This window comes from Tinamus guttatus, unplaced genomic scaffold (genome assembly GCF_059628265.1).
Source record: "Tinamus guttatus ecotype Peru unplaced genomic scaffold, ASM5962826v1 Tinamus_guttatus_pri_ptg000710l, whole genome shotgun sequence".
NCBI classification, from domain to species: domain Eukaryota; kingdom Metazoa; phylum Chordata; class Aves; order Tinamiformes; family Tinamidae; genus Tinamus; species Tinamus guttatus.
The window spans coordinates 6,378,290-6,403,339 of record NW_028289244.1 but is presented as its reverse complement, the minus strand read 5'-3'; the positions used below and the strand labels follow the sequence as shown (position 1 = coordinate 6,403,339).

General features: G+C 44.7%; 2 protein-coding genes across 2 annotated transcripts; one reads left to right on the top strand and one right to left on the bottom strand.

Annotated features, from left to right (window-relative positions):
• Positions 1-1,002: 1,002 nt before the first annotated feature.
• MRPL22 (mitochondrial ribosomal protein L22) lies at positions 1,003-4,310 on the bottom strand. Its single transcript, XM_010223132.2, has 5 exons — positions 4,200-4,310; positions 3,546-3,611; positions 3,301-3,378; positions 2,391-2,460; positions 1,003-1,294 (listed from the first exon to the last, which is right to left on the bottom strand). The coding sequence occupies exons 2-5, from the start codon at positions 3,564-3,566 to the stop codon at positions 1,083-1,085; spliced, it is 381 nt and encodes a 126-aa protein (XP_010221434.2). The 5' UTR covers positions 3,567-3,611; positions 4,200-4,310; the 3' UTR covers positions 1,003-1,082.
• Positions 4,311-6,282: 1,972 nt separating this feature from the next.
• On the top strand, positions 6,283-24,936 carry GEMIN5 (gem nuclear organelle associated protein 5). The gene is made up of 28 exons (XM_088536867.1): positions 6,283-6,442; positions 6,647-6,801; positions 8,878-9,059; positions 9,475-9,626; positions 9,832-9,951; positions 10,606-10,738; positions 11,196-11,355; positions 11,987-12,199; positions 12,328-12,413; positions 12,871-12,965; positions 13,625-13,758; positions 14,337-14,410; positions 14,866-15,047; positions 15,158-15,297; positions 15,865-16,036; positions 16,294-16,521; positions 17,002-17,106; positions 17,548-17,676; positions 17,945-18,040; positions 18,349-18,486; positions 19,002-19,149; positions 19,683-19,802; positions 20,528-20,738; positions 21,422-21,679; positions 22,296-22,458; positions 22,963-23,509; positions 23,940-24,036; positions 24,790-24,936. Exons 1-28 carry the CDS (start codon positions 6,292-6,294, stop codon positions 24,934-24,936), a joined length of 4,536 nt encoding a protein of 1,511 aa, XP_088392993.1. The 5' UTR covers positions 6,283-6,291.
• The last annotated feature ends 114 nt before the right edge of the window (positions 24,937-25,050 follow it).

Sequence of the window (25,050 nt, the reverse complement as noted above, 5' to 3'; positions counted from 1 at the left end):
GCAATCTACCACCCATTCTAATGCTCGCAGAAGTGAAAAGAAAGGTCTAAATAACAGTCATTTACATGAGGAAAAAAAAAAAGGCAACTTGCTCTCTTTTCATGTTGGCGTTCAGTCTCCAAAGTCTGCCTTGAAAATTTGAGTGGGGGGAAAAAAAGAATTTGACCCTATCGACCTGAGTCTTTCTCTTTAGAGAAGTAATGATAAAATGAATCGTTTTTAGAGACACATAAACCCACAGTCTGTATATGTAACAAGACATTACCCGTTAAATTCATGGAGCATTTTACTTGCTTAAACCGAATCGTTCCAGAACAGCACAAAATAGTTCACTCTTCATGTGATACCTGTTATCCACTGTGAGGTTCCAGAGAGATCAGCCTGAACTCCACACATGTAGCAGACTATTAATGCAGTAGCAAAGATCAAGAAGGGGATTTCAAAGTATTGCAAGTTTACATTGCCACTTTCTTCTCTGGCGAACTAAACAATGCCATCTACTGACTCTGTCACCACCTGAACTTAAAATGAGTTATTTGGTCCCTGCCTGCAGATACAGGATCTACAAAGCACAAGAGGAGAGCACAAAAAAGGAAGTACGGAGAAAACATCATAACCTAGATAAACAAACCATAAACTGATGCCTGCTGGTCTGAATTAAGACTCTCTTGCTAGTTTTGGTGTACTAAACTAGCTAAGATGCCAAATTTTGGAAGTTTTACTCATCAATCTATCTTGAGGTGACCGTCAAAAACCTGTATACACGACCCAACCATACATAACTACATGAATTTGAGAACCACCAGGGTTTTCAATAAGTCTAATTGCACTCTATGTTCTAGATTTGAAAGCTCAGGGCAGAGTACTTAACATGGTAACTCCAAAAAAGCAACATCTGTTGCAGCTTTTCCAGGATTTTCCCCATATTTGTGGATAAACAAGTAAGAAAAGAAAAGGTTACAGTTACTCTTGCATCATTCAGTTCCAGCAGCACCAAAAACATAACTGAAACATGGCTTTAATTATTCTTTTATATAACCACGTTGTCAAAGGAGAAATATCTATAATGTCACAAGAGTTTGTCATAGTGAGTGAGTAATGGTTCTGTTTCTCAGTTGCTGCACATATTCCTTTGCTTGGTCAAAACCAGTCTTTGGTGGCTCTGGAGGAGGAGGAGGACCTTCCACCAACTTCACAAAGTAATGGCACCTGCTGAGTTTCATGATGCCAAACATGCCTTTGCCGTGGTACCGGATCTGCTTCGTATAGTGGCCTCTGCCTGTCAATGACTCGGCTGAAGGGAAAAAGAGAGTGAAAAGACTGCTCAGTTTCAGTGTTCAAGAACAGTAGATTTTGTCAATGCATTTTTTTCCATGACTGCATATGAAAAGTAAGTCCTTTCAGACATCTTTGCCTGCATCTCCTCATCTTTTCTGCTACTGCTTTTAGTAGATTACTACTATAGAAGAACGCAGAAGTTGAATTTGCATTTGTCAGGAGCACCAAGAAGGTGAATTTAAAGTGAGCACACATGAAAATAGATGTATGGTGAAAGACAGATCCAAAAGAAGCTACACTGAGCTTACTAGAGAGATTATATCATTCTTGTAAATGCAGCAATAATTCCATTTCTTTTTGCTAGTTTGTCTCATGAACTCCCAGATACGTCTTGCAGAACTCTCGTCCTTTCTTCATCTCTCAACTGTGTTCATCATAGCTATTTTCATTACCTACACATCCAGCCCTGCACTAATGAACAAAACTTTCTTATGGCAGAGACCTAGAAGGCTCCAAAGAATTCTAAGCAATTTGAGTTACTTTAAGTTTATAAGGTGGTTTGATAACATTTACAGCATATTTGGCCAAATGACAACTTTTTTCTTTGGCCCCAAAGACACGTACAAGTAAAGATTTCTCAAAAAAATTTCTAGGCAAGAAAGTGGTGTAGTTATTACAAGCTTATTCTATGATCGACAACAAAATCCTTTTTTATATCAAGTCTGAACTCACTGGTAGCATTAAAGTGATGCCAGTTTGCTTCTTGTTGTCCAGTCTTTCTCTTTGAGACCTTTCATTTTCACACAGAGGACAGAAAATCCATTCATATGAAAGTATCTTATGAACAACTATGCATTTAGTAGATGCCAGAAGAACACTAGTCAGACACCAACCACAACAGGCTGATGGCTGAAGGCTCAACAGTGACATTAGATTCAGTTATGCAACGTGTTGGAAGAACACACCTTTATTATCTTGTTAAAATTAGTTATTAAACACAAACTGTTCCACAAACATCTCTGCTGATTTAAAGTAACAGCACATATTTAAGGAGAGAAACTTTCCACAGATTAAGACGACATTTCTCTGCACTAAATTAAGACGCTATTTACCTATATGTAAGTTTGATTTGAATTCCACATTGTGCTTTCTTACTGCCATTTCCTGAGCTTCTAACAGAACCTGTAGCATCGGAAAAAAATGGAAATATTGGTGAGGAACATAAGAAATGCCATTTCTTACCTTTCTGGGTAAGTGTGCATTTGCTTCCATTTTTAGTCAGTTAAAGAAAAATTATTCTAAGAGGATCAAAATAAGCCAGGAAACTCTTTTCCAGGCATAATGTTAGAAACAGACTTATTTTTCATATAAGTATGTTCTCTGCATAAACAGGCCGAAGAGCTTTATCACTTTTGAGGAGAGAGTGAGTTGGAGAAGAAAAGATTTACCAGCATTTATCAATTTTTTACCAATGGACTATTATCCATTGTACAGACTAGAAATAATTTCTAAGGTGGGGAAAATAACTTATGACATTATTTTCAGATAACATGATACCTCTTTGCCAGCGCATTTATGCCAGAAATCAACGTTTCGGCCACGTAGATTAGTAGCCCCTTTGAGGCTAAAAACTGCACTGAAAAACTTTTATGCCTTCACAGAGCTCAGTGAACTTTCCCTGGTAATATCCTACAACTCTTGTGAATTTAAGAGCCAAAATACACTGCTGATGTAGCAACCGTTACCAACAATGATCCTGCATTATTTATAATTACTGTAATGCCAATTTATCGTTTAAGATGAGAGATTTCCCGTACATGGTCTATTACCATTATGAGTTAAAGCATGCATACACAAAGGTAACTCATGCTGAATAAATTATAAGAGTGATTGCCACAAGAATGAAAACTTAGTTTAAAAGTTATCTTAATGCACTTAGAAAAAACTCCAGACTGCTGGCAATAGATACAGATTTAAAAGTTTCCATAAAAAAACAGAGCTTTAGAGAACCCTGCTGCATACCTCTTTGATCACCTTTGCGCCTTTTTTATCACTGAATTCCAGCTGAGCTAGGGCCTGGTCAATAGACATTCCTTTTATCTGCAATTATAAAGGGTTAAAGTTAATGCTGTGATTACAAATATTTCTCCTCTCCAATTCAGAAAACAGCATTCATAGATTTGCCATTATAAAAAAAAAAGTTAAGACAAATTTACTAAGCAAATTTTACGCTCTAACAACACAATATCAGCGTAGGATTTGCTTACCAGTTTTGCCAGGTACCACATCTTATCCTTGCTGTATTTTATTTCCCGACGACAGTGATATATTTCCTAGATGCAAAAATACAAAAAGTACACCAGAAACTTCGCTGTGAACATAAGCATTCCCTTTCTTCCCGCCCCTACGTAAGATAGGTTTTTTCCAGGAATAAAATAAGCATGACTTTCCGTATTACACCATGAACATACCAAGCCAAGCCTGCCTTTGACATATCAAAGGGGAAGCACTGATGAGTTTTTAATACAATCTTATGAGAACGATTAAATTAGAAATAAAAGTCCCCAAAAATCACAGTCAGAAAGTTTTTCATCTTTTCCATTCTTTCTCCCCATCTCAAAGCAGCCTAAAACTCATTTGCACACTCAAAAAAGGTTTCTCTCATATGAGGTCAACTTACTGGTTACTGACAAGGTGAGAAGGGCTTTACACTTAGGAGGAGTGTCTCCAAAGGACCAGGGCAAGAGCCAGCTAGTAAAATTTAACAGCAGTAAATCTCTGGTTTTTACAACATAAATACACCACGCAGACTAAAAGCTTAGAAAACAAATAAGTTACTAGATTAGCCCTCTATAGGGTGATCTTGAACAATATTGTATTCTGAAATCATTACATACAGAGGTAATAAAACATATTCTTACAGCTGGTCTGCGAGGTTCCCCAGGCAACTGTGGAGGGTAAACAATCCTGTTCTTTTTCTCCCACTTCCCAAATTTCTCCAGAGATGCACTTGTGTGGATGCATGACAGAGGGAAAACACGACCAGACGTTAACAGCCTACAAGACAAAACCACAATCTTTGGTGCTGAACACAAAAATTCTTTGTCCAAATTTATCTGGATGGTTGTGAACTTACTTGTCTTGATAAAGAGAATGTAGGAGACACTTGACAACCCACTGATGAAATGAAATCGATTGAGCCTTTATGCTTTATACTGAAAGGATCCTGCCATTGGAAGAGTTCCTAAAGCAAGGCAGGAACTTAAGTGACATTTGTGTAGCACAAGACGCCACATCAAGCACCCACTGATCCTGACACAAAGATGTCATCACCTCTTTGTTCCTATAGGGGTTCAGTAGCCACAAAAATAATCCACTGCTTGCAATTTGCAAAGATGAGTCAATACTTTAAGTTTCACCTACAACTTCTTTTGCAGTAATTTTCAGCTTTGCAAGGGACTAACTACCAAAGTATCAGAAGTGCCTCTACACTCATCCTATCTGGAAAATTAAAGTTATAACTACTTTAAAAATGAAATAAAATAGATAGTGAAAAAAACACTTTTATTGTTTTGAGTCTATTTCCTTACCTTAGGGATTAAGGCTAAACTACATTTTGCCCCCTGCAGGCTAAAGGGATGCTGGGCAAGTCACACCTGTAAGTTACGGAGTCCATAACTAGAAGCCAGAAAGAGGAAAACATGAAACTTGAAAGGAAGAGTTACAAACTAAAGCACTTTCTCCATTTTGACTTGCCAAAGATCTAGCTATTAGACTACAACATCAAATGTCTTAAGAGCAGAAAAACAATTCTAGAAATTGGGAAAAAAAGGCAATAAAAGCATAACTTGAGCTTTTAAAAAGTCTATTCCAAACTTAATTAAAACAATACACGCTTTGCTAATCCAGTTCCATCCGTCATTTCAACTTGAGAAATAAACAGAACGAACAACTCTAGTGAATAGGTCTGAATTAACTGAAAGAAGAACAAAAAAGACCAATGAATGGATCTATGAATAAGCAAATACATCCAAATGAATCTCTGAGACATTCCAAGGTATCCTTACCACTCCATTAATCTCTATCCAAAAGAATCTAGACCATTTAGATTCTGGGAGTTTTACCAACCTTTATGTTGGTTGTCAAATTGTCCATCAAAACAATCTAAACATTTACAGCAAATAGCGTTGTACAGATGGAAAAATTTCCATGCTATCAAAGGGAGACAGCATAACAGCTAAATTAAAGTCTTAGGGGTTATTATGACAACTTTTCACCAAAATGAACTTTTTAGTTGTTTAATACTTTTAAGGTTCATTCCACAACCAGACAATTCACTGTTACTAACACATTATTAATACAGAGGAAAAGTATTGTGCAGATTAATGATTGACTTCATGGAGGCAGCAGTGAATGAAGCATTAGCAGAACATCTTTATGCATTCCACAGACAAAAGACCTAAGAGCTTCACGTTCAGGGCACCCCAGGGGCGCACGGAGGGCAGGTCTACCCGTACCACCCTTGCGAGGACCGGGGCGCCAGCCAAGGGAGACAACCATGAGCAACAAAAGCATTTCCACACGGGAAGCCAAGGGGAGAGGGGAAAGGGAAGCACAAGCGGCTTTACAGGAGGAATCGGGCGGCAGCAGAGACACGGAGGAGCTGCTTACAGGACGGGGCACGGCCGGGGCACCGGGAGGCTCCGCGCAGGCCGGGCCGCACTCACCTCTCCGGGCGCGCCCAGCGGAGGAGGCCGCAGGCCCAACCTGCAAGGGAGAAGCGCGGTGAGGAGCGGAGCGGAGCGGGGCGGCGAGGAGCGGACAGGGCGAGCAGCGGCAACGGCCCTTCCCGCCCGCTCACCCGCCGCCCCCGGCCCTTCCAACCCGCCGCCCCGGGCCCGGCCCGCTCACCCGCCGCCATCTTCCCGCCGCGCTTCGCTTTACGGCGGGCGGGCGGCGCGTTTGCGACGGCGTGCGCGGTGCGGCAGGGCCCGGAGCGCGGCGGCGGCGGCGATGGCGGCGGCACGGGTGCTGCCCGCCTCGCCCAACTGGTACAGCAGCCGCTGCAGCGACGCCAGCGCCGCCGGGCGCCTCTTCGGCTTCGGCGCGAGGCACAGCGTGTGCCTGCTGCGCGTGGCCGCCGCCGCCGCGCCCGCCTTCCACGGTAGCGGCCCGCGGCGGGGAGCGGGGGCGGCTGCGGGCGGGCCCGGCGCCTCCGCGCCGCTTCTGTGGCGGCGCCGCGGGGCTGCGCGAGCACGTGGGGAGCCGGGAGCGGGACGGGGACCGGGACGGGGACCGGGGCTGCGGTGTAACGGGGGGGCCGGGGCTGCCGAGCCCTTGGCAGACGTTTCCGCGGCGCTTCCCGCAGGAGAGCTCGTGGGCCACACGGAGCGGGTCTCCGGCTTCACCTTCTGCCACTGCCCCGGGCAGGACGCGCTCTGCGCCAGCAGCTCCGACGACGGCACCGTGAGGCTGTGGGACGCCGAGAGGCTGTCGCCGCTGGCCGAGCACGCGCTGCACCAGGTGGGGCCGCGCCGGGAGGCCGGAGCGCGCGGGGGATCCGCACACGGAGCGCGGGGGATCCGCACACGGAGCGCGGGGGGGATCCGCACACGGAGCGCGGGGGATCCGCACACGGAGCACGGGGGGGATCCGCACACGGAGCACGGGGGATCCGCACACGGAGCACGGGGGGGATCCGCACACGGAGCACGGGGGATCCGCACACGGAGCGCGGGGGATCCGCACACGGAGCACGGGGGATCCGCACACGGAGCGCGGGGGGGATCCGCACACGGAGCACACGGGGGATCCGCACACGGAGCGCGGGGGATCCGCACACGGAGCACGGGGGATCCGCACACGGAGCACGGGGGGGATCCGCACACGGAGCACGGGGGGGATCCGCGCACGGAGCGCGGGGGATCCGCACACGGAGCGCGGGGGGGATCCGCACACGGAGCACGGGGGGGATCCGCACACGGAGCGGCGCGGGGGATCCGCACACGGAGCGCGCGGGGGATCCGCACACGGAGCACGCGGGGGATCCGCACACGGAGCGCGGGGGATCCGCACACGGAGCGCGGGGGGGATCCGCACACGGAGCGCGGGGGGGATCCGCACACGGAGCGCGGGGGGATCCGCACACGGAGCGCGGGGGATCCGCACACGGAGCGCGGGGGATCCGCACACGGAGCGCGGGGGGGATCCGCACACGGAGCACGCGGGGGATCCGCACACGGAGCGGCGCGGGGGATCCGCACACGGAGCGCGGGGGATCCGCACACGGAGCGCGGGGGGGATCCGCACACGGAGCGCGGGGGATCCGCACACGGAGCGCGGGGGGGATCCGCACACGGAGCGCGGGGGATCCGCACACGGAGCACGCGGGGATCCGCACACGGAGCACGGGGGATCCGCACACGGAGCGCGCGGGGGATCCGCACACGGAGCACGGGGGGATCCGCACACGGAGCGCGGGGGGGATCCGCACACGGAGCGCGGGGGGGATCCGCACACGGAGCGCGCGGGGGGGATCCGCACACGGAGCGCGCGGGGGATCCGCACACGGAGCGCGGGGGATCCGCACACGGAGCGGCGCACGGGGGATCCGCACACGGAGCACGCGGGGGGGATCCGCACACGGAGCACGCGGGGGATCCCGCACACGGAGCACGCGGGGGATCCGCACACGGAGTGGCGCGGGGGATCCGCACACGGAGCGGCGCGGGGGATCCGCACACGGAGCGCGGGGGATCCGCACACGGAGCACGGGGGATCCGCACACGGAGCGCGGGGGATCCGCACACGGAGCACGGGGGATCCGCACACGGAGCGCGGGGGGGATCCGCACACGGAGCGGCGCGGGGGATCCGCACACGGAGCGCGGGGGATCCGCACACGGAGCACGCGGGGGATCCGCACACGGAGCGCGGGGGATCCGCACACGGAGCACATGGGGGATCCGCACACGGAGCACGCGGGGGATCCCGCACACGGAGCACGCGGGGGATCCGCACACGGAGCGCGGGGGATCCGCACACGGAGCACATGGGGGATCCGCACACGGAGCACGCGGGGGATCCGCACACGGAGCACGGGGGATCCGCACACGGAGCGCGGGGGGGATCCGCACACGGAGCGCGGGGGATCCGCACACGGAGCACGGGGGATCCGCACACGGAGCACGCGGGGATCCGCACACGGAGCACGGGGGGGATCCGCACACGGAGCGCGGGGGGGATCCGCACACGGAGCGGCGCACGGGGGATCTGCACACGGAGCGCGCGGGGGATCCGCACACGGAGCGGCGCGCGGAGCCTCGGCCACGTGCGCGGCCCAGACCGCCCAATTCCTGCGGGGAGACCTTTCCTCCAGGCTTAAACCTACTGCGATGTTACAACACCGGGTGTCGTCAGAGCTTCCGTGAGGGGCCATGCGCTCAGCACATGCTCAGGGCTGCTTAGCACAGCCCACTTAAAATCACTCAGCCAAGTGCATGCACTTCTTTTTCTCTAATGATTTAAGCAGTCTACAGAATAGATCTAGTGAAACAACATCCTAGACTCCTTTAAATGACTTTTGTTTCTGTTTCTTTAGAACACAATCTCTGCATTGCACTGGTCGCCTCTTGTGAAAGATCTGGTTGTATCTGGTGATGAGAAAGGCGTAATTGTCTGTTACTGGTATAACAGAAATGACAGCCAGCAATTCTTCCCAGAGCCTCGGACGATTTTTTGCCTCACTTGTTCTCCTCATGATGAAAACCTGGTGGGCATTGGGTAAATATTAACTACTTTGTTACTTTCCATTCTTCTGTTGAAAGGTCCTTGCAATGGATTTTTCCTTGTTAGACAATTGTATGATTGCTTTCTCAGAGGTCTTGGAAGTTGTTTTTTATTGCCCTTTTTTTTTTTTTTTTTTTTTGCTGGTACACAGCACTCCAGAAATAATTTTCAGATTTGATTTCATTCATAATGCACATTCCTTCACGTGCAGTGGTGCTTGGAAAGGCAGTTGTGTGCATCCCGGTGCTGAACTGGAGTTCCAGCTGATGATGAGTTTTCCAGTCCCCCTGCTGCTGTGATTTGGCTTCCCTATCTGGCATACACGGATAATGATAACAGTCTCAGTGAGAAGCTTTGACAACAAATCAGGACCAAGAGTTTCTGTATTAACTCAAACCTTTGTTTTCAGCTACAAGGATGGCATGGTGATTATAATTGATATCAGCAGGAAAAGAGAAGTTCTTCATCGGCTGAGAGGCCACGACGATGAAATACATTGTCTGGCCTGGTGCCCTGCGCCTGGTGAGGAAAGGTTACCTGCTTGGCAAGATGAACTCCAAGGTATGTAGAAGTGATTCAGAGTGTAAAGTGATTTTTAGTTTATATATAAATCCTCCCAGACAACTCAATTCCTTATTCATAGAAAGATAGTAGCTAATCAAAGGCATCTGATGAGTTAAACTACGATACAGTTTTAGTTGACTTTTTGAGTGCTTTGAATTTCAAAGTATAACATGATTTTGACACTATTCAATATTTCGTTTAGAAGAAAGTGAAGTTCCAAATGGGGATTCGACACAAGATACAGCCATGAAGAAAGGTTGTTACCTTGCTTCAGGAAGCAAAGATCAGACCATACGAATATGGAGCTGTACTAGAGGCAGGAGTAAGTAAGATTAATATCATTAATAAGTGAAGTAAATCATAACAATATGGTGGAAGAGTTCTTCTTTAACTATGTGTGTAATTTCCTAACCTCATGATTTAATGCTGACGTTGTTGACAGTGTTTGAATTTCTGTGCACTAATGGGAAAACAGAAATCAGAAGTATCATCAAAGTTCTGCCTTGGTATAATGCTGTCCATAATATACCCAATTCCATGCTTGATTTTATTTTTAGCACAAAGAAGTCAGAATTGGAGAGTTAGGATGTTCTTGGTGTCCAACAAGAGCAGGACAAGAAATAAGCAGATAAAAATTCATGTTTGACATTACAAAAATTATTTATCTATGAAAGTAGTAAATCACTTGATTGCATCCTCTCAGGAAGTCAGATGATTCCCTTTGCACAAGGGAAGTGGGGAGGAGAAGGAGACCATAAAGAACCAGTGAGGTAGATCTCAGCCTGGGATAGTCAGATCTGTATATGTTTCTCAGTGAGTAGAAGCAGACTAAATATATTTCTGTGATTTAGAAAGTAGGAACTAGAGTACTTCTAAAGCACAGGAGAGTGTGCTTAAAACTTTGGATTCACAGGACTTATATTTCTGTCAGAGAATGTTGAGGTACTAGATCTGGATGATCCCTTTGGTTCCATAGGTGTAATGACTTTGAAGTTGCCACCCACGAAGCGAAGAGGTGGAGCTGTGGATCCTGCTGTTAAAGAGCGCATTTGGCTGACTGTTCACTGGCCTTGTGGCCGTTCCAAAGAAATTGTATCCAGCTGTTTTGGGTAAGAATGGCACGCAGTTGCTTGGCACACTCAATAACCCTGCGTGTATTTATTGATAACTAAGGAGAGAGCTACAGAAGAAACCTTGATACACCCACCCCCTATCTCTGTCAGCGTAACCGGAGAGAAGACAGGCCAGGAGTTAAACTTCTATAAAATAATTACTTACTTCACAATTTATCTGTTAAATGGAAATAATGAGTGTTAAAAGTACTACTAATATTTTTGTTCATTTAGTATTTAATGGGAGAAAATGGCATCACAGCTTTGAGTGCGGTTAAACGTGGATACCGCTTGTAGGTCGGGGGAGAGATACATATGTATAGGCACATATCATAGGCATGCATATATCTGTATTGCTGTTATACTTGCAGTGTGTATATATGGAATAGGAGCTGTATGTATACTAAGGTTCTTTTTAAAAGTGAACAATGAATTGCACACTTTTAATTTGCAGGGGAGAATTAGTACTGTGGGATTTGACCCAAACCGGGAAACGCAAGTGGACGCTTTTAGGATCTTCAGAGGGACAGAATCACTCACGAATTGTGTTCAATCTGTGTTCCATGAAAATTCAAGACAAAGAGCTACTTTTTTCCATTTCAATGGACAGAGATGTAAGAACCTTTTAAATAATAGCATAAAAATAGCAATGCCTTTGCAGTTCAGTTGATTGAGATTATCTCTTTTATGGCCACAGGCTTTCTTCGAAAGTGGGTGCAGAATTTTATTACAGCATTGTTACAGTTTGCTTTGAGCATTGGTTGTGTATGTTTTTGTTAGTTGATTAGCTCAGGCTCTTACTGTGATGAAGTGATTGGATATGCCCTTCTGGATTGACTGGTAAGCAATTAATAACGGGTGCTTACCACCTCCTTTGACTCTTATGTTTCATTTTAGTAAGAGCTAAGTATCCTTTTTTAAATGATAAGTGGTATTGAACTGTAGACCTCTTTTCATGATCTGTAGCATCTATATGTTTTTTTCTTATTTTTCCTTTTTTTAAGGCAGCAGAGAGATTCTTATTTAGAAGTCAGAAGAGGAGCCGTAATGTTGAAGTGTGCTCATTTTGCCTGTTCTGTTACACTTTTCCAATTAGCCCTGTGTCTATGACATATTCTGCTGAGAATGAAAATTATATATCGAGTCTTGCATTTGAGTTTTTGATTCTTTATCTTACTTGTGCTTTTTTCTCATTGTACCAGTCACTCATGCATTTAACCATTCCTTGTTGCCACGTTTCTTCAGGTGAAGTGTTGGGACCTATCCACTCTTGATTGTAGCTGGACAATGCCCTCGCTTGGGGGATTTGTCTATAGTCTTGCCTTCTCCCCTGTGGACACAGGCTGTCTTGCCATCGGTGTTGGGGACAGCATGATACGGGTGTGGAATACTTTGTCCATGAGCAATAGCTACGATGTTAAAACATTCTGGCAAAGCATAAAGTCCAAGGTTACAGCGGTAAGTGTGCTTTTGATTCCCTTTTCTGTTGTTTTCCTTCCCTTTTTGTTATTTCTTGTCTTCTGAAGAAAATTTTTCCCAACTAATAAGTATCTAAAGCCAAACTCTTTCTGCTCTTTTACTTGCAGTTATCCTGGCATCCAACCAAAGAAGGCTGCTTAGCTTTTGGAACCGATGATGGAAAAGTTGGCATATTTGACACCCTCTCCAGCAGGTAAGAAAATAACTTTCAAATTTGTCTGTGTCCTAATGAGCAAGTTGTAGATTTGATGATCAAGTGAACAGAAGCTTGTTAAATGAATGAAGTAATGTTAAGTTTTTATATTTGAAATGATTGAAATGGTTTTCTATTCCATCTGCTGAGGGTAATGATACAAAATTAGTTTTGTCAGATTCTGCTCGTATGTCACCATGCCTGCGTGACATGAGCCTTCCTGCAGGTGCAGGTGGAGCTCATCAGGATAGTTTTGTTACATTTTCAGTCGTGTCCCAGAGATATCAAAGAAGGTTTGGCTGGATCATTGCTTGTTGTATGTTAGGGCATCTGTTGTCAGGTTTCGTCACTGGAAGCATATTGCTTGAATCTTTTTCTGTATTTGATATCTGCCCTGAGAAGTTCAGTACCCTTTGTTTAAATCTTGACTGTACCTTCTTCCTGTCTTCTTACACAGCACTAAAAATAAGCCACCTCAGATCTCCAGTACTTACCACAAGAAGACTGTATACACATTAGCCTGGGGCCCTCCAACTCCTCCTCTATCTCTTGGTGAGTCCTGCAATCCCCTGTGGCAGAGTAGGACTTCCATGCAGAGCACACAGACGCCATGAAATCTGTGTCCTCCCTCCTTAGGAAAAGGAGCCCTGTTTCTTGGTACTGTCCTTCCTACCCATTGGGGATGCATTTCTACTATTAGTTTTGCAAGAGAGCACAACAATTCGTTATATGTCTAATTTGTGAATTCTAGCAGGTTCTGAAGGTAGGCGGGAGTGGAATATAACACCCCTTACTTATTTCAGCATATTATAAACCTGTAACTGGCTGCTTCAGACCTCTGCAGTCGCTGCACACGATCAAGTGTGGGTTTCTCAGCCCCAGAATCTCTATCATTTGAACTAATGAGAACACCTCCAGTAGCTCCTCTTACACAACTTTGAATTTTTTTATGGACCAAACTTTAAAAGTTTAAGTTTTAAGACTGAGTAAGTTTAAAATTACTCAGTCACTGTTTTAGCAAAGAGCTGTTATAACAAATGAGAGATCTTTTCAGCTGACTGTATTGCGAGAGTTTCTCACTGCCAGATCACAGGCAATCAAAGCAGGTATATTGCCTTTTAAAATACTGTTTTGATTTTTAATGGGAGTAATTACTTCTGTTAAAACTAGCAAAGAACATAGTATATTTAGCATTTTTCTTTGTTGAATAGGAGAAGGTGAACAGCCCTCTGTAACCCTATATAGCTGTGCTGGTGAAGGTATTGTTTTTCAACACAACCCTTGGAAGCTTAGTGGAGAAGCAAATGACATCAACAAAGTCATCAGAGACACTAATTCAATCAAAGTGAGTATTTTGTTTTGTTTTTATGGGACACTAGTAACAATATCATAGCTTCTACAGCCCTGTGGTTGACACACTAAGTTTTCATTTTTGTCTCCCTGATGCATCTGGAACAAATAAAGATTTAAAACCCTCCGTCTTCACAGGTGAATTCCAGAGACATCTAAGTAACTCAGATTGCATAGATATTGTATGTATTTGTCTCTGGAGAGAAGACTTTAGATTTTTTTCCCCCTGAAATGAACATTGCAGATTTATTCCTGCCATCAGTTACTTTTCTGCTTTGTAACTTACTTCATCAGAAAAGAGTAACTGAAATAAAGTGTCTGTTTTTAAAGCTATATATGGAGGTTTACAGTGATTAGTTCATACATGCTTTTTCAATATAAAAGTATTTGAGAAATAATACTCTGAATAATGCCATGGGTTAGATCACAAGGTGGGCAAGCATTGTAAATGTAAAGTTCCAACCCTAAATTACTTGACTGGTTTTGTTGTCACAAACATTAACTTAAAAAATGCTGCTGAAAAGACATAAGTCGGTGGAGATTGTTGGCAACAGTTGTGTCTTCTTCCTACAGCACAAACTGCCTGCACATACCGAGATCAGCTGGAAACCAGATGGCAAACTCTTGGCTCTTGGTAATGAAGATGGGTATGTTCACCTTGTAGGTTAAAGTTGTGAATGAGTTGATCTTGACTAGAATCAGTGTAGGGAAACAAAAGTATTTTTTGTTACCCTAGTTTATCTCTGTTCTTTAACCTACAAAACATATTTTCATGTCAGTAAAATTTCTGGGAATACTGGAAAAGGGAATTTTGAATGCAGTGCTGCCAAGATATCTCACTTGTGATAATACGTCATTCTTTGCTGCTACTTAGTTTTGTTCCTTTTGGAGTGGAGGATCCTCCGCATCATACTAAATCTTTTTCAGTGGTCTTCTGGTGATGGAAACTTATTTTTGCTGATGAACTAAACCAGTGCTTGAGTTAAATTCAGAAACAAAAAAAACTTAGTTACTCTATTTCACGTTCTGTCATTCTCCTGATACTAAAAAATCCTTTTTCACTCACTGATGGATTTCTTACATTGTTTTTTTTACATTTCAGCTCAATTGAAATATTCCAAGCTCCAAACCTGAAATTGCTCTGCACTATCCAGCAGCATCATAAACTGATAAATGCTATTCGTTGGCATCATGAACATGGGAGCCAGCCAGAGCTGAGTTACTTGATAGCTTCAGGCTCAGTTAATGCTACTATTTATGTGCATAACCTGAAGAGCATTGTAGGTAATGGTTTGCAAAATTATACTTCTAAGTCTTGACATACTATTTTACATTGCTTTGTCTTGCTAGCCATACTTATAATCATACTTGATGTTTTTCTTCTTTTCTTTCAGAGAGCTCTTCAGAAACTCCTCTAACAATAACAGAGCCTTTTCGAACTCTAGCAGGGCACACGGCTAAAATCACAAGTCTTTCTTGGAGCCCCCACCATGAGGCACGATTGGTGTCTGCTTGCTATGATGGCACTGCTCAGGTATTACTCTAGAGCCACTCAGAAATGTTTCGCTTAGTTTCAAGTTATCCATTTTCTAGAGCCTTAGAATCAGACTGAACAACAGAGCTAAACTCCTGAATTATTGCAGATTTACACTTGATATCCATCTGCTGGTCCTGGATACCTGAAACAGCAAAATTTTGCCTTTTGCTTTACTCTTGTTTCCGTTTGCTGCTGGACAAAGGAGAATACTGCTAAGAGGACTTTTAGTTCAGACCTAGAGGAATTTGTATAGAGAAGATGGGCAGTTGGCAAGTTTTAATGAGTAATGAGTTGATTCGTAAGTTCAGTCATTTGTGTTTTCACTTTAAGAACCTCAGAAAAAGGATATATTACACAAATGTATCAGTGCAAACAAAGGAAGTTCTGAGATTTTTCCGTTTGCATGGTGACATTTGAAATACTTGTACTGTGGTTCAGACACCCTAAAAGAGAAGCTCCTACACGTGCAAATAATTGAAGAGAAAATGTGTATTAGGGGAGGATGAGACTTTCAGAGTAATTGTGTGTGGCGTTTTGGTTTGTTTTGTTTTTCGTGTTTATGAGGTATGGGATGTTATGAAAGAAGAGCCACTCTGCAACTACCGAGGGCACCGGAGCCGGCTACTCTGTGTCCAGTGGTCACCGGTGGATTCAGATTCTGTTTACACAGGAGGTGATGATTTTTCTGTTCACAAATGGCTCATCTCAAAGCAGGAGCACACGCGGCCTCCTCAGGGTAAGTACATTCAGAAGATCCTTTTATGGAGACAGTAAGGGAGAAGGGAGTAAAGAGTTGCCATGATGAAACTGTATAATGAAGTTTTTATGCCCAGTTCAAATCTGCCTGCTACCTCTTTAGGGATAAACTGTGTCCAGGTTTGAACTGAGCTATATCCTATTTGGAAACCAAATATTGATGCAGAGAGTCAGGTAATCAATATACTAAAAATCTCTACAGATGATATCAGGGTAACCTTTGTAAAACCTTTCCAGGCAAGAAGAGCATAGAATTAGAGAAGAAAAGAAGTATGCAACCCAAAACCAAAACAAAGAAGAAGAAAAAGCCTATAGGAAAGAATACATCCAAACAAGATCTGAGTGACACCATGAATGGAGATGAAAGCATGAAGGAAATTTTACCAGAAGAAAATGGAGTTTCAGACCATGAAGGAGAAAAAGAAGCTCAGGAGGTGGAGTTACCTGATAAAGTGTCCACGATAGGTAATAATCAGATTGTCTTACTTCAGTACTTCCCATATTGTTTAGCTCTCAGGACGTCACCAAGCTTAACATTTTCATGCTAACTTTCTCATAAATCTTTAATTTTAATATTCCGCTTGAAGGAAGTATGGTTCCCAGGACTCCTTATAAACTTGTTTGGGACTCAGTATTTTTAAATAAGAAGATTCTGGCATAAAGAACAAAATTACTGGGGTGCTAGTCCTGAAACAGTGTTATTTTGATCTGCGATGCCTCCCAGTGATGAATCTTATAATGTTTATAGACCTTTGTTAATGTCCATTGACATTTGCTTTAGCTTTTTGACAGTTCTCTAACATTGTTATTTTTTCCTTTCTCTAGAAAAAAAGCTATCCTTCTATGGCAAAGTGAAGCTTATTTTTTCTATACATATTGTGAATATTTGAAGTGTTGTGCTTTACGTTTTCCAACGTATTTTTTTTTAATCATTTAACTCCACAGAGTCCAAGGATACCTCTTCTGATTATTTTTCAATTGGCTTGACAAAGCCTTTAGTGATCCAGAAAGTCAACCTAGTGAAAAAGGATCAGCCTAAAGAGAAAACAGGTTAGTATGTTTTGGTGATTTCTTAACAGCTTGCATCCAAGCAGAGCTGCTCATTCTGTGCTAATTTTTGGCTGTAGCTTCCCTTCTTGATATGAAACCAATTAAGTGGTGCAGAAAGATAGTGTTTGCTTTTAAAACCTTTGAAACATTTTGGTTCTCTTTGTCCTGTATTTGCTTTGCTTGCCAGGTTGGCTAAATAGTTGTTCAGTATGGGCTTAGGTATTGCCTTTTTGGTGCTGGTTTCAGATGACTTGGTGCATAAAGAAATGTGCAAAGTGATCAGTATTCAAAAATGAGAATTGTCATAGTAGAGATGCATGTGCCACTTGAGAATTTGCTTTCTCTCTTACTGAGGAACAAGGATTTTTTGAAACATATCAAAGCGTTCAAGGAGGTTCTTGCAAGTGTGCAGTGGTGACTAAAATGCAGCTGACTTTTCAGGTCCTGATTCCTCTCTGAAGAAAAGGAAGCCTCGCTCAGTTTTGCCCTTCACCACATCCATGGATCACAGATCAAAAGAGGAACTGCATCAGGACTGCTTGAAGCTTGCTACATGTCTGAAATCTCAAGGTATCAGTCTTAAACTCAAAGTCTACAAAGGAGCTTCCTATGTTTGGTTTTGAATAAATATTCTGCACAAATATGATCCTTTTAATCAGACTTAGGTGAAGTTTAAATGCAAGAGATTGTTAAACTGTTAAATCTGTTTACAGGAATAAAAGTGGAAGGCATAAATATTTCCAGGGGTTGAGTTTACTGGAGCAGTACATTGATTTGGCAGATTCTGATACCCCGTGTTGCACCAGAATCAAGTTTTCCTTCTCTTTATTTGCAGTAGGCCATACTGAGGGTTTGTCCTCTGACCTCGAGGATCACGTCCACTTGGGGCTGTTTGCAGACAGGGCGTCTCTGCACAAGATGATGGATATGGAAGGTAAGTAACATAATGAAGCCAATTTGACAATATGTCCATTGCCCATTGCCACAGTGACATTCAGGAAGAAAACAGTTTGGGAAAGATGCTCAGGTTTTCTCTATTGAATTTTGAAGTGCAGGATTAAGAATGCAGGATTGAAGGAAGGACTCATTTTTCCCAAACAGCTGTTAGGGTTTTCAGATGCAAACTTTCAAGATGCTTAAATCTGAACAAAGCCATTTTTTGCCAGCATATTTTACTGTGGATAATAGTGCTATTGGATTCATGCTGCTGGGTGACGAGAAAGTTTGTTTGCTCTCGAACAGGAAAATACCACTTGGAGAATGGGCATCCAGAGCTATTTCAACAGCTCATGTTGTGGAAAGGAGATCTGAAGGGCATCCTCCAGGCAGCTGCTGAGCGGGGAGAGCTGACAGACCAACTAGTAGCAATTTCACCCATGGGTATGTTCATACTTGTAAAAAATAAGCAAATGGAATTAGCTGCCAATGCTAAGTTCATTCTGATTGCTCTGAATTGGAAATATGTTGTTTCTTTAACTGCCCGGTGACAAAAATAAAACATACAACAAATATTAAGACCTGGATTTTCCCACAAGCACTCAGCTTAGAGGAGAATAAAGACTGATTTCCTTTGGGACTTCTTAGAAGAGCAAGTCCATACTTCCAAGCACAAAATTGGTACTCTGTAAGATAGTGTAGTCCTTCAGTGTTGCTGTTGGTTTAAATACACTGCTAAGTTGTTTTTTTTTTTTTTTTTTTTTTTTACTGATAGTGAAGTCCTGCTGATATGTTGAAGCACAAGCTTTTGGGTGTTTTACTGCCTCAGTGAGGTGCATTAAAAGGGTTAAGAAACAAAAACCCAGTCTGGAGCTGATACACGTTGAAGAAACCAGTCTCACAGAAATCCTTCCAGCTTTAAAACTTCATCCCTAATGGTATTGCCTTCTCTTTTCCAGTTGGATATCAGGCTTGGGTGTGGACAGTAGAAGCCTTTGCAAAGCAGCTGTGTTTCCAGGAGCAGTATGTGAAGGCTGCTTCCCACCTCCTGTCCATCCATAAGGTTTACGAGGCTGTTGAGCTCCTGAAAGTGAACCACTTCTACAGGTCACTGTATATTTTGTTTAGATGGTTGTTGTTTTCATGCACATTAAGTGAATAGCTTTGGTTTCACCTTTTGGTTGCTAAGTACTGAATATCTGCACTACCGAAGTTGCAGGAGAGTATTTACTGACAACTAATCAACCCTACACACATGTATGACTTTAAAAACATTATTTACTTACTACTGCATATCAATTCTTAGGGTCATAGGAAATGAAAAAGATTGGGAAGAAACATGCAATTCTTGTTTGCTCTAAATGAAACTAATAAACATCCTTTAGAATATTCCTTACGATATATTGTGCGGACACACAGACAGACATATAAGCATTTTTGCTTCCTCAAGTGATGGGTACTTTTACAACGGGAGCTGGTCTCTCAGATCTAATGAGATAAATCTTTATTCTTGAGCCCAAAGTACTTGAGGCAGTTTCTTTTTTAAAATGTGAGAGAAACGTCAGCCATGAAAGAGGAAGGTATTTATTTTTGTATACAGTGTATTAAGTTTTTGAACTGGTTTCTCTTATGTGCCTTAGGGAAGCTATTGTAATTGCTAAGGCCAGGCTGCGTCCAGAAGATCCAGTCCTGAAGGATCTCTACACCAGCTGGGCAGCTCTTCTAGAGAAAGATGGTCATTATTCCATGGCTGCCAAATGGTAAGCATTACTGCAGAAAGAGGAGCATTGATTCCACGCCTGGAACAAAGAAGGTTCCTGGCTCTTATAGCAGATGAACGTTGGTGGCTTTCAAAAAGTGGTCATCATTTGCTTAAGGTGCCTCATAGAGCCTGGTCTCACTGGACTGCTCTAATGTTGGTGGGAAGAAAAGCTTCAAAGAGCATTTCAGAGCAGGAGGACAATTTACCTACTATGGCAGAGCCACTTCTTTCTGAAAACATTTCCGGAAGTCTCAGAAAATTAGGCTAACAGGACTGAGATTAGGATGTGTGCAAAGAGGCTGTCTGATATTTCCAGACTTTTTACTAGAAATGTGGCAGAGCAATTTTTTTTTTAATGTCCTAATGACTGGGTCATTCTTCTCTTCAAGCTGAAATACAGAGAAATGTAGCTGATAGACTGGTATAATCTTTGACTGTTTATTTAGATTTCCCATCTCAGCTGTTCATGGCTTATGGGGCACCAGGGGTTTCAGTCCAAACTACTAGGGTTAGTGCAGGCTTTCCCTTCGGAGCTTTGCACCAGATCAGGCACCATCTGTCTGAGGTACCCTAAGTTTAGTAAGGCAAAATGATGAGAACTCTGAGAGCTTGTGCAAACCACAGATATATCTTCATTTATACGTCTGTACTAGAATGGCTGCAATGCCATTTAAAAATGGTATCTTAATACTAACCTAAAGCCAATTTGCTTTTATCTCTTAGCTATTTAGGGGCTTCCTCACCCTATGATGCAGTCAAAGTGCTGGCAAAAAAGGGCGATGTGGCATCCCTTAAAACTGCTGCTGAGCTGGCCGTGATATCTGGAGAGGAGGAGCTGTCAGCAACGTTGTCTTTCAGATGTGCCCAAGAGCTGCTGTCATCCAGGAACTGGGTGGGGGCTCAGGAAGTTCTTCAGCAACAGAAAACTTTATTTGTGAGTCTGGTTCTTTTCTCCTCCCTTTCTCTAGCACTACACCTCTCCTGGTTAGCTTGATTAACTTGGCACCTCTTCCCTCTGTTAACAGTCTACAGGTAGTTTATTTGGTCTGGTTTTCCTTCGAAATATTCTGCTGGAAGTTTATTGCAGTGATCACCTGAATCAAGCATGTGTCTTTGTAGAGGCCCTGTAGTGGGGGAGCACGTGGTGCTCTGCTTTTTGGTAATAACTGGGCATGCAAAAACATGAAAAAGGGGGAAAGAGTCTCAGGGCAGAATACAGGAAAACAAAGGGGAGGTAGTTGAGAGAGGTATCTTTTAAAAATGTAATTGATGTAGTGTGGTTTTCTTGCTCTGATTTCTTTTTAAGTATATAATACTGATGTTAAGAAGAAAGAGGTAGCAGTATTTGTTGTTTGCATTAAATGAATGAGCAAGCTAACTGTAACTGTTACAGCTGAGACTTAACCTGGGAACTTGTTTTGCATGGACTGGGTGGCAGATTGGCTTGTTCTGAGGTTGCCTCTGGCCTTAAGATTCTCTGGCTTGATTGGTGTTGTCCCTGGGTAGCTGCAGTCGTGAAACGAACTGTCACTGATCAGCACTACTGACATGATGCTTTTAAATTTAACCTTCTGTGTCCAATAAGGGATATATTCTTCTTTTTTTCTCTTATTAAAGGGACAAAGGCTTGTTTTCTGCCTTAATGAATTGCTCTGCAAACATCTTAGTGAAGGAAAACCGTGTGAGCAGAAGGGCTCTTCAGCGCCCTGCTACCACAGCTGGGAGGTGAACAAGGAGGCCCCGTTTCTGGCCACGGTGGTGGCAGTCTGGCAGAGTGCACTGGGCCTGAGCACTGCTGAACAAGCCACGTGCGCCCGGGAGCAGCTGCGCAGCATCCAGTACCCTCCTGCCACCAGCAACACACACCCCAAGCAGGTGACTGCGCTTACATCTGTCACACGGGAACCTTGCGTTGTGGTGTGATGCAGCCCTTGCCAGGGGACTCGTTTCTGCTGCAGGATGAGGTTATTTTCTAGGAGAGGTGGGTGATAAGCAGCTGGGAGGCTTGCATAGGAGTCAGCTTGTTTCTGCACAGGGTAAGAAGAAGGAGAGAAGTTGTTCAGTGATGAGCACTGGGAGCAATGAGACGTGCTGGCTGAGTGGGAGTGATTGCAAAGGCCAGTGATTCAGTTTTTCACACTGGATGGTTAGCAGAGGCAACTGGTTTTTACACTCTGCTGGGGTTTAGAAGGTCCGTGCACAGAGCAGTGCTGCTGCTGCTGCAGCTCCTCTCTGGCCTGGTGAGTCACTGACCTCTGAGGTCCTCCCGCTTCTCATTCACCTCCTCGGCCTCCAAGCACAGCTGCTGCTCTTACAAGAACATGTAATGCTAAAGTCCTCTTGTCTCCTGGACAAAGGAAATTACATTAATTACATTGTTAAAATTGCTTTTAAGTCATGTGCTTCTGTGCTTCTCCACAATGGTGGCAACCTGGGCGTCATTCATACTTCACACTGAAGCTATTAATTTTGCTCTTGCTGCTTCCCGTAGCTGCTTTTCCACATCTCCCACGACGTGACCCTCGCGTTCCTGAGCTCCCAGACTGCTGCATGGGATGAGGCAGTGAAGAGCCTGCTCGGAGCTGTGACCCGCAGTTACGACGCTGGTGATTTCACTCTGATGCAAGAGATCTGCAGCCTCCTCCTCCCTGAAGGTAAGGCTCTCACTGCGCAGCTCTTGGGACCCTGGGGGACCCTGGGGGACCTTCCTTGTGAGCAGTTTTGTGTCCATTAACACCACACTGACTGGGTACTTCTGAAGGAGTAAAACAGCCCCATGGATATGGCTATAATTGTGGCTCTTAGCAGCATCCTGCTTCCAAGTCTGTGTCATTAGCAGTGGAGTTTGGCTACTGCAAGAACTGCTGAGTGCTCGAAGTGCAGACTGTGAAAGGAAGCTGCCCCGTATCATTTTTCAGAGTTGCAGTGCAAGTGAATATCCTGATGTGCAGTTTAGGATCAAGGAAGCTTCGTGGTGACAATGAGAACATGCAGGTTGTCCTAGCTAGGACAAAGCGTTGTGTTTAGCAGATCCCTGTCTTTCTCACTAGCTGCGCCCCTCTTCCAGTATCTGAGTAAATCTGTGGTCTGGGTCTCCCAAGACAGCCAGTTCACTTATCAGATCTGATCTTTGTTTTTAATTCTTTCTGCCTTATTAGGCTGTGATACCCTGAGGCAGAAACTGGACGGCGCAGATTCCCAGAGCATGGATGCTTGCAGAAGTTTAGAGGCCTTCGTGGCTTATGGGCTCCTGTATGACCTGTGGTGGAATCCACCCAAAGAGCTGCAGAAGGCTGTGCTGGCTCCGAGCGAGAACACCGCTCTGGAACCGAGCTGCATTTCAAGCTCTTCCCCTGAAGAAACTGCTGATCAAGGTGCAGTTGAGACAGGTGAAAATCTTCACCCTCCAGCTGAACTTCCTAGGTGCGAGATAGAAGACGACTCGAGAGCTAGCTCAGTGGATCTGGAACAGAGACAGTCAAAACTGAGCGGCTGCAAAGTGCTCCTCTCAGGAGCGATGGCTTCTTTGCAGAGTACCCAGAGAGACATAGCAGAGGTTCAGCAGACCCTAGCAGAGATGATCCGCCAGCATCAGAGGAACAATCTCCAGGGAAGCACAACTGGAAGCACCCAGGAAAGCAGGGAGCAACCCAGCTCAGAGACCGAGTCAGACAAGCCCTGCTCTGACAGCAGCCAGATGAAGTGGTAAGTGTGGGACATCAGGAAGCACATTGAAGTGCTGCTTTTATGTTCTGTATTCGTAGGGCAAAGCTGTTGTTTGCTCAGACTTGTTCTGCTCTCAAGTTCATCACCTAGAGACACACAGCTCAGAACTCTTGTGTTTCCCTGAGTGGAAATACTGGATGTTTAAGCTTACTATAGCTAAATAAATTTCTTATTCATAGGGTATATCGATACTGTGAACAAACAAAGCAATTTGCAAAGAGGAAGATAATGAAAAGTGCAAGTACCCTATAAGAGCTCTGTTTCTTTGCTGAAGAATTATTTGGGTCATGGGCAAGAAAGAGCTAGAGCGTATAACATTTGTTGAACATTCTGTTCATAGTAAAGAAGGGAGCCTGTACAGTCACTTAAGCAAAACAGTTACTCATAACACCTGCTCTTTTTTCAACAGTCAGACTGAAGCAAAGGAACCAATTACACTCCCTGAGCTAACGAAACAGCTTCTAAAAGCAAACCAGAAGCTTGCAGAATTCCCAGACAGTTTAAAGGTAAGTTTTTAGAACAAGTGTTGGGAGTTCTGAAAAAAAAAAAAAAAGACAAGGCAATCTTTTGGTCCTTGGAGCTGGAGAGGATAGTAAGGGCAGCAGCAGCATCCAGTCCCTTTTATGCAGAGAGCCAAGGAGTGGTAACTTCTTGTGCCCCGGTGCCACTCAGTGCGTTACTGCGATTGTGGTGGTGGCAACGTAGGTGTGGGCTGCCTGACACACGTAGGCATTTCCCTGAACTGATCAGGGGGGTGTTGAGACACAAACACCACAGGGTGTGGGTGGCCAACTGGGGCAGGATTTGCTTCACACATGACAATGCAGGGGAAAGAACAGACCCCCACGTGGGAAAACCTGGTAAAATACTCCAGCAAATAAAAAGAGCAAGTAATCCCTTGCTTTTTATCATAATTATATACACAAAAACAGTTTTGATAGAGAACTTAGGAGCTTTTGGCCTGTCTGGATCAGGAACTGTAAAATCTTCTGAAAAGAGTCAAGTACTTGAACACTGTGTCTCCTGACCATCTCCTCCCTTATCTAGTTTACAATACAACTAGAAGTAGTCGTGCTGCTGGAGCAAGAAGGAACAAACTAGGTTAAAGATGAACGAATTCACTAGCAAGAGCGAGCAAATACCTCTGAGCTGTGGTTTTGCTCTTGAGGAGTACAGCAGTGTGTTTAGAGCTGGCTACGCGAGCGTGCTGCGGATGAGCGTTGGGATGAAGTAACGCGCGTCGCCGTTCCCTCCTGCAGGCCTTCCCTTTCCCCGATGTGCTGGAGTGCTGCCTGGTCCTCCTGCACCTGGGCCCCGAGTGTCCTGCGGATCTGCACGGCCGGGCCCTGGCCCTGCTCGGGGAACACGGCGCCCACGCGAGGGCTGCCCGGAGGTTCCTGCTCTGACTGCTGAGCCCGGCGTCCCCCTCGCGCCGGCTGCAGCCGCTCCCCGCCGGGGCTGGGTCTTCAAGGGAAAGCTGCTTTCAATGGACACGGTAATGGAAGGCTGCTGTGCTGGGT